We start from the raw sequence: 16378 nt of genomic DNA, 5'->3' as shown, positions 1-16378 counted from the left end.
GCTCAGGTCATGGTCTCACGGTCTGTGTGTTCGACTCCCACATTGGGCTCTGTGCTGACGGCTCAGAGCCTGGAGCCTGCTTCAGATTCTGTGTCTCCCTCTCTCTCTCTGCCCCTCCCCTGCTCATTCTCTCTCTCTCTCTAAAATAAATAAATATTAAAAGGGAACACTAGGGGAAAATTTTTAAAAAATTAACACATTCTGAAATATATCAGACATGCAAATGAAGTCTGGTAGTGATCTGAAGGGTCACATGTTCCCTTTACTTTTATTTCGCTATTACAGGTAACATTCAGATATCCTGGATTGATGACACATCAGCGTTTGTCTCTCTCAGCCAGCCCGAACAAGTACAGATTGGTGAGTGCTTGGGGTAGAGGTTTTGTATATGAATGAAAATGCAAGCTTGCCCTCTTTATGCGGTGGCTCCAGTCCTCTGATTCACAAGCATTGCTGCCTGGTTTGTTTAGAGCCGTGTCTAAAATAAAGGGGGTAATCAGTCAGTATCACGTGTAGATTGCCTCCTTTCTGTTCCCCTTGCGTTGCACTTTTTTAAAACGAGTTGCAGATTGGCTTTGAGAATTAAAAGTGGCAAATTGAGCAGAATGGGGAGCATCAAAAAGTGATACCTGTATCCATTGTTCGTCTCTGTACTTTTTCCATTTATTTATGTTTTTGTCATCTATTCATTTCATTAAACTTGTCTCGAATACTTGTTTTACAAACACACTGGAAGATGTTTTATTTGCTTTCAAAATAGAACAGTAAAAGATGGAACACCACATCTCTTACTGGATCCTAAATAACTTTGCTATTAACCATCTGAAAATGTATTTCCTTAGGATTGAAAGTTATTGATAAAATATGTGTTGTTAAACAGCTGCTTCCTCAAATAGATTTCAAGTTTCCCTGGTGCTTAATGATGTAAGCTGTGTGGAATTTTAAAGTGTTATGTCTTTTTTTTTTTTTAATGTTTATTTATTTACTTAGAGAGAGTGCTTGTGTGAGTGGCAGAGGGGCAGAGGGAGAGAGAGAGAGAATCTTAGGCAGGTTCCATGCTCAGCAGCACAGAGCCTGACGCGGGGCTCGATCCCACGACTGTGAGATCATGACCTGAGCTGAAATCGAGTCTGACTCTCAACCGCCTGAGCCACCCAAGCTCCCCTAAAGTGATATGTCTAATTAAACTTTTGTTTATTTAACAAGGTACCACATACTGAAACTATATAATTCTGATAATGTAACTAAATGAGTAACTATATATGAAAACTTCCACAAGTATGCCCATTCAGATCAGAGTATTTTGGTGTTTCTTCTTAATTATATGACCACTGCAGGAATATAGGTTACATTGCAGTGAAGAGCTTAGGCTCTGGAATCACACTGCTGCCCTACCTGTAGTTATATGACCTTGGGCAAGTTCTTTAACCTTGACAAGCTTCTGCTTATCTCTGTAAAGTGAGGATGACAGTATGAATTTATTGGGGTTATTGTGAAGATTACAGGAGATGATGTACGTGAAGCTTGGCACAGCTTTGAACGTGTATGACGATTACTTGGTAGTGGATTTCAGTGTGAAATGTCCTTCAGGAGCATGTGACACCGAGAATAGTGTTGGATACAGGGTGTGAATGATGTTGCTTGTTAAATGTTTTGGTATTTGCTTATTTCTGTGATTCATTCTCCTGCGATCCTTAGAAAGGCCGTTCAGATGGCCCCCAGAGGGACTGATTATTAGAGAGGCAAAGATAACTTCGGGGAGGGGAAAGGGACTCTGAGATCGAGAGTGTAACAAGACTTTCTTGCGGCTGCAAGGACACAGAACTAGAACTTTTGGCTGGAAGTCTAGCCACACCTCCTTAGCCCAGCATCACCCTTCACCTCCCTCACAGCGCATACTTGTGTGACACTGAAGCCACACGGTGGGGTAGAGGAGATTGCAGACTGCCCCGGGGCCTACCCTCGCCCCACCGCTCGTCGGCTGTGTGTCTTTGGGCAGGTTATGTGAACTCTCCAAGCCATGGGCTCCTCATCTGAGAGGTGGATTCGGTGACGGGTACTTTGTGAAGCGAGGTCACGGACATTAGTGGGGGGCCTGGCACTCCACCAGCGGTGCTTGACAAATGCTAGGTGATTATTCCCATATCTGCTTGGCCTCCCTTGCCGCGAACAGTAAAAATGAGAGTGTGCGAACGTGCCGTGAGATGTGTAAAGCACCAGCTGGTGGTATTTGCTTGCACACACGAGCAGACTCCTCGTTTATGTGTGTGCGGTATCACAGCTTCTTGTGACATTCCTTTGGTACCATGTTTGACGTCTAGTAATGCTTGCTCCCTTACTTACGATCGCAGTATGCCTCCAACGGTAGCTTTCGAGCTCAGTATTTCATTCAGCGATACCTGAAATCTGGGAACTGCATTTCAGAATCACGTTGCTCCGGAGGCACATCATTTGATTGGTTTTGTGTGTTGCTTCCCTCAGGGCAGTATTGAGTCTGCCTCATTCCCCACTGACTCCTTCTCCAGTGCCCGGAACTCACCGTGGCATGAGTAGAAACGTGTGTTTGAGTGGGTAACATGGGGAAGAGGCCAAGATGAAATTGTGACCTTTTTACCTTTTTCCTCCTACCTGAAGTAGGTGACTATTGTGTCTCAAGAGATGCAGCTTTACTAGTAAAGTCTCGGTTTCCATTGTAGGTTCTTACACAGAGGACAACACTTAACAGAAATACCTGGCCATTTGCACATGCTGTGCCTATGACCATAAGTTTCTTTGCCACAAGCCACCTCTTTACCATCCTTTTCCTCCAGAGCTTGGCTATGTCCCGTTTCCTGCCTCATGTCGGCTTAAACATCCATTTCTCTGGATGTCTTCTTCTCTGGGCCCCATTTCTGTGCAGCCTGGCATCGTTCATGGATATACCTTGTTTGATTATCTTCCTTTGTGAACTGTAAACTCTTTGAGAGCAGGAACCAGACCTCTTGCTCACCGTGGTGTTTTTAGTGCTGAGAGTAAATGTTTATTGAGCTGGGTAAATGATAGTCAAAGTATCATGACTTGGAAATGCCTTTTTGCTGGGGCACCTGGGTGGCTCAGTCGGTTAAGCATCTGACTTCAGCTCAGGTCATGATCTCACAGCTCGTGAGTTTGAGCCCCGTGTGGGGCTCTGTGCTGACAGCTCAGAGCCTGGAGCCTGCTTCGGATTCTTTGTCTCCCTCTCTCTCTGCCCCTCCCCTGCTTGTATTCTGTCTCTCTCTCAAAAATAAATAAAAAAACATTTAAAAAATTTTTTTAAAAATGCCTTTTTACATGGGATGGATATTTATAATGTCTCTGGTCTTTTGCCGTGATGTCTAAAATTATGCAGTTTCATTGAAAGTGTAAAAATCTGTTTTTTATAGTAGTAATTCTGATGATGAGAGAGACCTAGGATAGCTAATGTGCTGCAAATCCTATTAGTGTTAACTTAAACAAATTACTTATTCATTTCAGCGGAAACAAAGGGCCTGTTAGATCAATAATGCAACATTGGAAAAATCATTAAATGCCTATTTATATAGCAGCTTGTAATGGCTTCTTTGGCTCTGTTACAAACTAATTTTTGATTTACATTTAAGAAATGGCTTCTAAACTGACACCTGTCTTTTGATAATACTAAGTCTAACCAAGATTTAAAAAAAAAACCAAAACATTTTCAGTATCTTGAATATGAAAGTTCTCTTTTTCTAGGGAACGTTGTTATACTAATAATTAAAATCTTTCTACTGAGTGCCATTTGGTTTGATTCCTGATTGTTTTGTTTGTTTGCAAAACATCAAGGTGAGGGTCTTTGTGGCTTTGGGGTGTTCAGGTGGTGATAGCCCATTCAAGCCATACATTGAGCATTGTTCCCCGGTAGCTCTTGAGGTAAGGTAGTTCGTGACCATGGAGAATGTCACTTAATGTCACTGTTGGGGAATTTTCCTCAAAGAACTGGAGTGAGAAATCACCTTTCATTGTAACTTCTGAATTGCTCATTCATATTTAAGATTCTTATATTTCTGGGGCACCTGGGTGGCTCAGTTGGTTAAACATCCAGCTCTGGGTTTCAGATCAGGTTATGATCTCATGGTTCGTGGGATTGAGCCCCGCCTCAGGCTCCGTGCTGATAGCTTGGAGCCTGCTTGGGATTCTCTCTCCCTCTCTCTCTCTGCCCCTCTCCTGTGTTCTTTCGCTCAAAATAAATAAATAAAAATAAACTTGCAAAAAAACCCAAGATTTTTATATACCTAATGTAGTTTTGTTAGGGAGGGGCCCAGCAATATTTCAAAAGTTCAGAGAACCTTCTAGTCATACCCTCAATGTTTAGACATTGAGTATTTTTGTCTTGAGTGTCCTAAATGCATCATACATTTTCATAGTAATAGCTTGAGAAAAAAAAACTTTTCACTTATGTTGAAAGCTGGAAATTGTAGCATACTGCCAGAAATATTTAAAAAGCAGAAATTGATAAAGGCACTTCAGAAGAGGTAGAAATCTGACAATTATTTTGTAAAGCCAGCAGGTAGTTGTATAAATTTCTGATATGCTGCCTTAGGAGCTCGTTCAGGACAGTTTGTTGGGATGGAGGGAGAAACTTGCTTCACTTCACTTTAGAGTATGAGCATGTTTATATTAAATTGTACTTTTAAACGCACAGCTTTTATTTGCGCAGAACAGGCAAATCTTTGAGTTGTGGATATGACCCGAGGCGATTAGTCAGCATTGTTTTGCTAAAGGGTGCTTATAACTTTAAAATTTACCTGTGCTTTTTGTTTTCCTTTTAATGCCTGCAGGGTCTGTAGTGATAATGCCTTGCTTCATATGTGATATTAGTGATGTGTGTTCTTATTTTTCCTTGATCATGCTTGGTGGGGGTTACTAATTTCGACGGTCTTTTCAAAGAACCAGCTTTTGTTTTAATTCATTTTCTGTATTGTTTATTATTGCCTATTTACTGGGTTTCTCCCCTTTTTTTTTCTTCCCTTTTTCCTTCCTTTTATTTGCTTAGGGCTTACTTTGCCCTTCTTTTTCCCACTTCCTGAAGTAGAGCCCTATGTGATTGATTTTTATTTATTTTATTCATTTTATTTTATTTTATTTATGTTATATTTTATTTTTTTTGGGGGGGGGTACAAAAAGGTGATTTTATTAAAGCACAGGGACAGGACCTGTGGGCAGAAAGAGCTGCCTTCTGTGATTGATTTTTAAACGTTCTTCTACACTTGTTCACCCCTGGCTTCCTAAAGGTCGCTCAGTGGTCAGCCAGGGAGTGGTCATGTGTGTGCTTAAACACCTTGAGCCGGTGAGGCTTCTACCTTTTGCCAGCTGGGTTGGGGAAGATATGCGACGTGTAAGCAGTTTGCACGTCTGCCCTGTTTCTTACTCTCAGCTGTACCTTCTTACTTTCTGTGTGGGTGTGCAAGCCCTCACAGCCAGCTAGCACTGTGGATGTAGCCGAGACTCTTTCCTAGCCATTGACTTTGACCTTTTTTGTTTCCAATATAAACATTGCAAGCCACAAATTATTCTCTAAGCACTGCTTTAGGTGCCTCCCACAAATTACGTGTTGTAATCCCATTATTATTAAATTAGATGCATTTTCTAATTTCTCCTTTGACCCTGGATTGTTTAGAAGCATATTGCTTCATTTCCAAGTGTTTAGAAATTTTCCTTGAACTCTTGACACTAATTCCTAATTTAATTCTGTTGTGATTAGAGGTTTCGCTATGATTTCAGTCTTCTAAAGTTTACCGAAACTTGCTTTATGGCCTTACGTAAGGTCTACCTTGCTGAACATACTGTGTGCCCCGGAAAAGAATGTGGGTTCTGCAGTATGTGGTTTGGTGTGTAAAGGTTACTGGTGCTTAGATATTCAATGTCTTTACCAGTGTTTTATTTAATCTATTAACTTTTGAGAGAGGGTGTTAATAAAATCTCCTGTGATTATGGAATTGTCTATTTCCTTTTAATCGTGTCAGCTTTAAGACTGTGTTATTAGGTGCATACACATTTTTTTAAGTGTTATTTATTTTTGAGAGAGAGAGAGAGACAGAGAGAACAAGTGAGGGAGGGGCGGAGAGGGAGTGGGGGGCACAGAATCTGAAGCAGGCTCCAGGCTCTGAGCTGTCAGCGCAGAGCCCAAAGGCGCCTCAGTGCTTTTGTCATTTTAAAATTTGTTCTTTGTTCCCTCTACTTTTGTTCCTTTGTTTCTCCCTCTCCTGTCCTTTTTTGGGTTATTTGAAGTTTTTAAAGAATACCATTTTAATTTCTCTCTTGCCTAATTCTCACTTCTTTGCATTATTTTTTAGTGGTTGCTTTAGATATTTTAACATCTGTTCATAACCTTTCAGTGTAATTAGAGTTCATATTATACCACTTCACACATGATGTAGAAAGCTTACATTCCATACAGGTTCATTTATTGCAGTCCCCATTGGTTTTCAAGCTGTATTTGTATAATGTATGTATACATTATACATGTATGTATAATATTTGCATGCATTATAAATCCTACAAAGTCGTGTTATAATTTTGCTTTAAGCAGTCATGTGTATTTTAAGATATTAAAAGGGTGGATTCTTTTCTCTTTACCCAGATACTTACCAATTCAGATGTCTTCATTCATTCCTGAAGGTCCAAGTTTCTTTAGAGTATCATGTTGCTTTAGTGTAAGGAACTTCCATCAGTATTTCTTATAATGCTGCTGTTGTGGCAGCTGATCCTCTTAGTTTTCCTTTATATGAAAATATCTGTATTTTGTCTTCATCCATGTAGGTTATTTTAGCTGGGTATGGAATTCTGGGTTTCTCTTTTAGCATTTTAAAGATGTTGTTCCACTGTCTCCTGGTCTCCAACGGTTTCTGAGGAGAAGTGTACAATAATTGCATCATTGTTGCCATATAGAAATATAGATATTCAAGATTATCTCTTTATCCTTGGTTTCAGCAGTTTGACTATGATGTGTTTAGGAATGGCTTTATTTGTAATTATCCCATTGGGTGTTGACTGAGCTGCTTGAATCTATAAATGTATGTCTTTCACCAGATTTAAGAAGTTTTCAGACATTATTCACATATTTTTTTTTCCTGTTCTGTATTCTCTTGTATCTCCTCCTGGGGGCTCCAATTACCTATATGTTAGAGGCTTTTTGATGTTGTTCCAGTAGTTCATTTTTTTTCCTACCTTTCTTTTCTTCTTGCTGGGTATTTCTGTTGATCTACAAGCTCACTGGCTTTTCCTTCAGTTCTCATTTTTCTACTGTTAAGCTCATCCAGTGAATTTTACTTCGTGTATTATATTTTTCTGTTCTGTTATTTCCATTCAGTTTATTTTTATCTTTCCTTTTTCTCTGTTGAGGTTTCCTGTCTTCATTTATTTTGAGCCTCTGTTCCTTTACCTCACTGAACATAATTAGAATAGCTTATTTAAAGTCTTTGTCTAATAATTCTAGCATCTGCATCACTTATGTGTTGGTACCTGTTGATCACGGTTCCCTTGAGATGGGTCATGTATTCTTGGCTCTTCACATGCTAAGTAATTTGGGATTGTTTTCCTGGACATTGTGAATATTCTTTTCTGGAGACCCTGCGTTCACTTAGATCCCTCAGAAGAGTGTTGATATTTTTAGTTCTAGCAAGCATTTAGTTTAATTAAACTCAGACTACAAACTCATGTCTATGGCAGGTCTGTGGCTCAGATCTCAGCTCAGACTGCTTTCAGTCTGCCACATGTGAGGTTAAGTAAGGGTTGGAGCACCTGGTTCAGTTGGTAGAGCATACAGCTCTTGTTCTCAGGGGCGTAAGTTCTAGCCCCATGTTGGGTGTAGGGATTACTTAAAAATAAAATCTTAAAAAGGTTAAGTAAGCATCATGCAGACACATGGGCTGAGGCTATACACCAAATTTGGAGTTCCCACTTTCTGGTTTCTTCTGTTCTGGGATTCCTTTGTCACTGGTTGCCTCACGCTTCTGGTTCCTCTTACCAGGAAGACATAGGATTCTTCTTTCAGAGTTTTAGTTGCCCTATACCCCTTTAGCTGCAATTTCCCTTGAGGGCATAGTCTCTCTCTGTCTCTCTCTGTCTCTCTCTGTCTCTCTCTCTCTCTCTCTCTCTCTCACACACACACACACACACACACACACACACACACACACAAACAAACCCCCAGGAAATTCACTTTGTGCCAGCTGGCTTCCTCCAATTTTTGACTCCTTTGCAAAATCTACCTGTTTCTGTTTATATTCCAGAGCCCTCAGATACTTGGGGTTGTTTTTGTTTTTTCACTTTTTCTCAGATCAGCAGAAAAGTTGATTTGTCAGAAGCGTATTTCTCCAGTACTGGAGGCAGAATACCTTTATTTGTGCTTTTAAATTGTGTAGTATATGATTTCGGTGGAACACTTCCTGCCATATTATTATGTCGTGCTTAACTACCTCTTTCTGTTTGTTAAATAACATTTATTAAAAAAATTTTTTTAAATGTTTTATTTATTTTTAAGAGAGAGAGACACAGAGCTTGAGTGGGGATGGGGCAGAGAAAGAGGGAGACACAGAATCTGAAGCACGCTCCAGGCTCTGAGCTGTCAGCACAGAGCCCGACACGGGGCTCGAACTCACGAACTGTGAGATCATGACATGAACCGAAGCTGGACACTCAACTGAGCCACCCAGGCGCTCCATGTTAAATAACATTTTAAAATCTCATGTTAATGCATTTAAAAACAAAAAATAAAAAACAACAAACAACCTGGGACTTAGCTCCTTTAACCAATTAAAAGTGACTTAAATTCAGTTCTTTTTGGGTAGGCATGTATGCCAATAGACAAAATCAAAGGATTTGATATCTTTGCTTCTTTCTATTTGTTGCCTTTTTCATTGTTGGCTCGTGCGTTATTGTGTATTTACTCTTGTCAAAGAGGAAATGTACAGAACATTCAAGAAAGAACCAAAAAAAAAAAAGAATGTTTTTCCTTTCATGTTAATTTTCCTAATCTTAAACTCTGTGTAGTGTTACTGTACAACAGTTATCTTGAATTATAAATATAGCAATAGATAAATGAGTTCAGCTGTGACATGACTTTCTAATGGTTCTATTAAATGAGCTCGTTTTAGAGGGAGGCCCTAATAAATTACTTGTGTGTTTAAATGATACATGAGTTTCATGCCGTAAGTACTGCATCCGAGAAACAATGCATTTTGTTTTTATACAGGCGAAGTTTTTGTAGTAGTGGCTTATTGGCAAAGGAAAATCATTATTAGTGAGATAGTGTGAATGTCTTGTTTTGTGTATATATATCTTCTGTTGAAAACTTCGTAAAGCAATTGGCTTTTTTTTTTTTAACTCCTCTAAATCACTTAATCTGCAGAAAGTACTGTGGAAATTTTTAATAATACTTATTAAGAGCCTTGTTTTCCTAATTCTCCCATGTGTTTAATCTTGAGAATTAGCAGTGTTGCACATCTGTCCTATGAGATCTGTATCAGGCAGGTTTATTTAAGAGAGTAGCGATAACTTGAAATCTCCCTAATTAGTATTCTTTAGGGCATTAGCTGGTATGAGAATAGGGCAGAAAGCTTCCTGACTGCCAGATAAGGCTTCCCAAGTTCTTAACATAATTACCCGCTTTAAAGCAGCAATAAGAAAATGAGTTCTGTGGCAGTGAGAATGTAACCAGGAGAAAGAAATGCAGTGTTAGAGCTCTGGAGGCTGAATCTTCATGTTCTGTTAAATTGTTTCTGGTCCATAGCAAAGCATGGGATTTGATTTTTGTGTTCTCGAGCCCATGTTGTCTGGATCTAAGAATGTTGGCTTTCTGTTACACTATCAGAGTATTTAGTGGATCTGTCATATTTAATTGTAGTATCACTTGTAACAAACTGCTTTTGTTGTGCTCTCTTGCCCCCAGTTTTAGAAGTAAATCAAATTCATTGTTCGAAATGTGAAAAATACTTGAAAATATGAAGAAGAAAATTCTACCATGGTCTCACAACCTAGTCATAAATACTAGTATTATTTTGATTAGTATTTCTTTTTAGTTACTGTATTTTGTAGAGATGAGTATTTTCATGACTTTTAAAAATCAATTGGGATCTGACTTCAGATGCATTTTTGAGTCTGCTTTTTTAGTTAATATTAGGTCATGAGCGTTTCTCGTGCTGTCACACGGTTTTCTGGGAGTGTTTTCTTTTTCGGATGCATTGCATTTCACGTAACTTATTTAACTATGTCCCTTTTGGATGACAAGTGTTTACTATTTTAAATTCTTTAATTTAAAGAGTGTCTTTATTAATGCCTTAGTCTATCTTTCATTTCAAGACATTTTTTTTCAAGTTTATGTATTTTGAAAGAGAGAGAGAGAACAAGCCGGGGGTAGGCAGAGAGAAGGAGGGACAGATTCCAAGCAGGCTCCGTGCCATCAGCGCAGGGCCTGACGGGGCTCAGACTCACAATTTTATTTTTAAAATAAATTCTGGAGATGCAAAAATCATTAGATTCAAATGAAAACGAAAAAAAAAAATCTAAAAACAGCTCATTTTTTTCTTAGTAAACAGTGATGATTTATTGTTATTAATAGTAACATTTTAAACTACCAGAGAACTCAAAAAATTGTCCAGTGTCCCTCTCTTTATTAACAAAGATAACTGCAGTAATATTTGGGATTTACCTTTCACTTGTGTATATGGTATTTAAGTGTATATTTCATCTAAAGTAATGTATGCTTTGCGTATTGTTTCACAGTTTGTTCTTTTAACAGTTTTCTTTGTTGGACATTTAAGCAATTCTAGGCCTCTTGACTCCTATTCCAAAATAAGCTTTTATTTATTCTTCTGATTGAGCTTTAGAATCGTTTTGTTAGGGTCAAACAGCCCATTGGTATTTTTTGCTGACATCTTAACCAATTAATTATATTGACATCTTTATTTGGACATACTGAATCTGTATGACTAGGGATATGATGTGTCCCTTTATACACTCAGATAATTCTGTGTATCCTTGAATGGAGTTGTATGTTTCATTGTTATTTTTATCGTACATACTATTTAAGGTTATGCAGAATACTAAATCGTGCCTGATTTAGTGCCGTGTCGCTCTTAGTACATTTTTGGAATGTTGGTGGTAGTAGGATGTTTAAAGCTGTGAGGCCGATCTGTCTGATTGTTTTCAGGCCCCTGATAGACAAACTTTGAGGACTCAGTGTGAACGTTGTGTCTGAGTGTTGTTCCTGAGGCTTCCAGTGCCAGTAGGTGTTGTGTTTTTGTCATCAGAAATAGCAAACTGCTGATGAAGTAGGTTAGCTGTGTCCGTCTTTACGCGTTTACGTTGTTCTCTCATCCGTGATTCCACATTTTACAACCTGATTATTTTTAAAAATGAAATAAATCTGGTTTTAGCAAATCTGAAATGGTATACGTGAAATAATTTGGGGGCACATCAATGGCTAATTCAAAATACTATTTTGTTACTAAAAATGTCACCAGCGAGTCACTTGGGGTGATGGAATTACAGGTAGTTTTACTTTATTGTGTGTTGTGGTTTTTCTTTTTTTTCATTTTCTGACTTTTCTAGAGTGAACAGGTTTTAAGTTTTACCTATGTGTTAAAATATTTAAATTTAAGACCGAAACATTACTTGCCTTTATATACGTGCAGGAGCACAGCAAAGGGAAACATTTTGCTTTTGAAACAGACGGCTGGCAGAATAGTTCCTTCATACGGTTTGACTGTAGTTATTGTATGTGTCTGTTTTCTAATCCTGAAATTTATGGAATTAGTTTCTCTGAATTTTCCTCCTTCAATTTCTTGGCTTAAATCTGCTATTCTGAAAGGATGAATATGAAATATTTTTGATACATGATATTTGTTGATAATATTTTCACTGTTGAGTATTTTTACAACCTGTCTTTTCTTGTTTGTCCTGGAAAGAAGCCCAGATATCACTTTAGTAGCAGGCTAAACGTCACTTCATTATGTTTAGCAAAAATGCCAGAAAATGCTAGACAACTGAAGTGTTAAGTAACTTATAATTGATGGTGGTGATGGCCCCTAACACTTCAGACCATGGCTTTGCCTTAACTTCCATACCCCACTTCAATATATCTAGGTATTAGTGTTTTTCAAGTTGTATGATTATAAGAAGCAAACATTGCTTAAAATAACTGTTTAGTAACAAGGCTTTATATTAACACTGTCCAGTTAGAAGGAATGGCCTTTGTCCTTTCTACATGTTAATTGGAGAAATGTGGGGTACTGTTTTTTTTTTTTAAGTTTACATATTTATTTTTGAGAGAGAGGGAGGGGGAGAGAGAGGGACACTGTGAGTGGGGGAGGGGCAGAGAGACAGGGAGGGAATTCCAAGCAGCCTCCGTGCTGTCAGTCGTGAGTCAACTAGGGGCTCAATCCCAGGAACCACAAGATCATGACCTGAGCTGAAATCAAGAGTTGGGATGCTTAACCCACTGAGCTAGCCAGGTGCCCCTTGGTTTGTTTTCTAATTGCATCAAAGGCAGGGAGCAACCTGCTGTAGTATTAGGAAAAGGGAGCCTAGAAAAGGCAACACATTAAAATAAAACTTTAAAACTGAGTTTTTTTCCCCACATGCATCCTTTATTACCATGTAGTTAACAAGGGAAGGGAAATAAGTTATGACAGCATATTATGTAGCAAAAAGAAAATATGAGCCACTTACAGGACATCTGATTTTGGTAATTGTTTATTTTTAATGATTTAAAATAATTATTTAATAATTTAAAATCATTAAAAATTTAATAATTTTTAATAATTAATTGTTTAGTGTTATTTATAGTAACAACGTAGAAGAGAATAATTATGAAGGTATGTTGCACAGTTTTTAATAACATGGTTTTCTTCTGAAATCTGCAGTGTTCATCTTTGCATAAATATTTGCCGGTCTACTCTTGAAGAACGGAGGGACTAAATTTAGATGGGAATAGATATGAAATAATAGTCTCTTCACTCAAGGAATTCATGGCCTAATGATGCAGATGGGTATCTAGGCAGCTAGCGCGTCCACACGCGCTCAGTGCCATGATGAGGGAGAACCCGCCCCGCCTGGCGTGGAGTTGCAGACGGGGGGGGGGGGGGGGGGGGGGACAGGGAAGGCTTCCTGGAGCAGGTGACGCCTTTGCTCACCCCGGCAGGTAACCTGGTACAGGAAGGCTCAGAAAGCTTTGCTGGAGAGCACGACTGGCGCATCCTTTGGTGGGACTGGAGCAGAGGGTCCATGTGGTGGATTGGCTGGAGGGGAAGTTAGAAGGTAGAAACACAGAAGTTTGTGTGTTTGAATTTTACCCTTTGTACACATCTTGCTGTAAGGTTGGTTCGGTGTTTTGCTTTGTTTTGTTTTAATTCAGTCAAGTTTTAAAAATAAAATACTACGTCTGACTAGTTTTCTTTTAGAAGCCGGGGCTTTTGAGAGAATTTCCAGGTGTTGAGTGCCAAGTTTGTCGACCAAACAGGGAGCCGCCTTTGGAAAGCCTCATTGTTGTCGGAGTTGGCTCCCCCGTCCCCACGGCACTCCTCCATATGTGTATGGTGGCGTTGTGGTACCGAGTCAGAAATAGACGGACATATTCGAGCAAGTTCTATTTATTTTTAAAAGTCTAGAAGCGTGGTTTTTGCATTTACTCTAGTTCATAGCCCTCTCTGAGAGACTGAGGCCAAATTGAATTTATCTGGGAAGCTGCCACCTCTATAAATGCTGCACAGAGTAATAAAGGGGCCATTGGCTTCCAAGAATTGGTGACAGTGCACTTCGGTTCCCAATTTAGACTTCATGAAAATTATCCCTTGACAAACACGATTATAAAAAAAAGAAATTCCACTTGATGGATCCATCTTTTGATAAACTGTTAAATGTCGTTTACGGAAGCATTTCTGGGGCGAGTCAGGGTGGGGAGTAAATGACCGAATGAAGGAATGCCGGTGGCAGGTGTTTTGTGTTCAGGGCAGGGGAGGTGTCTGAGCCAAATCTTGTTGCGCTCGCTTTGTCTCAGTAGACTAGGGTGGGAACCAGCTGTGGTTGTTCATTTACATCCTTGGAATCTGGGAAGGTGCTGGGCGCTGAGCTGGGGAGGCTTTGAGGAGAGGCCTGGGTGTGGTCCTCGAGAGGGCTGCCTCTGGGTTAGCTGAGAAGAGGGAGGCACGTGCAAGCACCAGAGGGCTGAATGAAAGTGGATGCTGGCGACAACGTTTATCAGACGCTGCTTCACACTCTCTCTGTGGGTTGTGAAATCATTTTAGTGAGCATGACCAGCTTTTTAAAAAAAATGTTTAGGGGCGCCTGGGTGGCGCAGTCGGTTAAGTGTCCGACTTCAGCCAGGTCACGATCTCGCGGTCTGTGAGTTCGAGCCCCGCGTCAGGCTCTGGGCTGACGGCTCAGAGCCTGGAGCCTGCTTCACATTCTGTGTCTCCCTCTCTCTCTGCCCCTCCCCCGTTCATGCTCTGTCTCTCTCTGTCCCAAAAATAAATAAACGTTGAAAAAAAAAATTAAAAAAAAAATGTTTAGGGGCGCCTGGGTGGCTCAGTCGGTTGAGCGTCCGACTTCGGCTCAGGTCATGATATCGCAGTACGTGAGTTCGAGCCCCACGTCGGGCTCTGTGCTGACAGCTCAGAGCCTGGAGCCTGTTTCCGATTCTGTGTCTCCTTCTCTCTCTGAACCTCCCCCATTCATGCTCTCTCTCTCTGTCTCAAAAATCAATAAAGGTTAGAAAAATTAAAAAAAAAATGTTTATTTGTTTAGAGAGATTGAACGTGCGCATGTGTGTGCGTGCAAGTCAGGGAGGGGCAGAGAGAGAAGAGAGAGAGAATACTGACAGGCTCCATGCTTTCATCACAGAGCCTGGACTCAGGGCTCAATCTCCTGAACCGTGAGATCACGACGTGAGCCGAAATCAAGAGTTGGATGCTCAACTGACTGAGCCACCCTGGCACCCATGAGCAGCATTTTTATAAAAGGAAGGATTTAGGAAATTTCAGAGTGAGTCCCATATAATAAAGGTAGGCTTGCTTTTTTTTTTAAATTATTAGTTTTTTAAAATTTACATCCAAATTAGTTAGCCTACAGTGCAACAATGATTTCAGGAGTAGATTTCCCTAATGCCCCCTACCCATTTAGCCCACCCCCTCTTTCACAACCCCTCCCATAACCTCAGTTTGTTCTCCACTTTTATGAGTCTCTTCTGTTTTGTCCCCCTCCCTGTTTTTACATTATTTTTGCTTCCCTTCCCTTATGTTCATCTGTTTTGTCTCTTAAAGTCCCCTATGAGTGAAGTCATATGGTTTTTGTCTTTCTCTAACTGACTAATTTCACTTAACATAATACCCTCCAGGTCCATCCACGTAGTTGCAAATGGCAAGATTTCATTCTTTTTGATTGCTGAGTAATACTCCATTGTGTATATATACCACATCTTCTTTATCCATTCATCCATTGGTGGACATTTGGGCTCTTTCCATACTTTGGCTATTGTGGATAGTGCTGGTATAAACATGGGGGTGCATGTGTCCCTTCGAAACCGCACACCTGTATCCCATGGATAAATGCCTAGTAGTGCAATTGCTGGGTCGTAGGGTAGTTCTATGTTTAGTTTTTTGAGGAAGCTCCATACTGTTTTCCAGAGTGGCTGCACCAGCTTGCATTCCCAAGGGTCGCGTTTTTTCATGTAACCTTTTTAGGTATAAATCTGTACATGCAGATATACGTGTATGTGTACCAGGTTGTAATAAAACAATACCATTGCAGGTTTGGTCCCCAAGGTTTGAGCTCGCATGCTTTAGGAGACCGCCATGCATGCAGAGCACGATAGCTGGTGTTAGTAGTGGGGGAGGAAGTGAGGGTAACGGACAAAGATCTTGATCCTCGGGTGCTTCCTGTCTCTAGACCAGTCTGGCGCCACAGGTTCGTGTGGACAGCACCTAGGAGGCACGTTCATTCCTTTACGTCGCATCTCCAAGGGCCAGGAGGAGACCTTTACGCTTGTCACCAGGAAAGGGAGATTACGGTTAAACATCTGACCCTGTTGTCTGTCCCCCTTGTTTGGGCCTCCCTGTGGAAGGAGGACGGATGTCATTATCTGATTATCTCACAGCCAAGGGCCTTTTTGGCCGGGAGGTAGGGGTGCTGCATTGAAGAAGGCAGGCCTGGAAGCCAGCTGTTGGGGTCCCTTGTGGCAGCACAGACTAGGAAGCAGTGGGGAGTGTAGAGGCTCCTTGCAGCCGTCCGGTCTCTTCATGATGGGGTCTCCTGGGCTGGTTCTTTTTGGCGGTGGTAGCAGCTGTGTAGTAGGAGGCTCCGTTTACCTCAGGCCCAAGATCCATCTCCGACGCCACCTCCTGAGGAG

The 16378-nt window shown here is 40.5% G+C and overlaps 1 protein-coding gene across 3 annotated transcripts in view; it reads left to right on the top strand.

Moving 5' to 3' along the window:
* Nucleotides 1-16378, top strand: part of PARN (poly(A)-specific ribonuclease) — a 164191-nt gene that overhangs the window by 64717 nt on the left and 83096 nt on the right. For all 3 annotated transcript variants that reach the window (XM_027043209.2, XM_015067244.2, XM_027043208.2), the window contains one exon: nucleotides 286-360. In XM_027043209.2, the coding sequence (XP_026899010.1) occupies nucleotides 286-360 (75 nt within the window). The remainder of the gene's footprint in view (nucleotides 1-285; nucleotides 361-16378) is intronic.

This window comes from Acinonyx jubatus, chromosome E3 (assembly GCF_027475565.1).
Source record: "Acinonyx jubatus isolate Ajub_Pintada_27869175 chromosome E3, VMU_Ajub_asm_v1.0, whole genome shotgun sequence".
Classification (NCBI taxonomy): Eukaryota; Metazoa; Chordata; class Mammalia; order Carnivora; family Felidae; genus Acinonyx; species Acinonyx jubatus.
The sequence above is the reverse complement of the archived record's forward strand: the minus strand, read 5'-3'. Positions and strand labels throughout refer to the sequence as shown.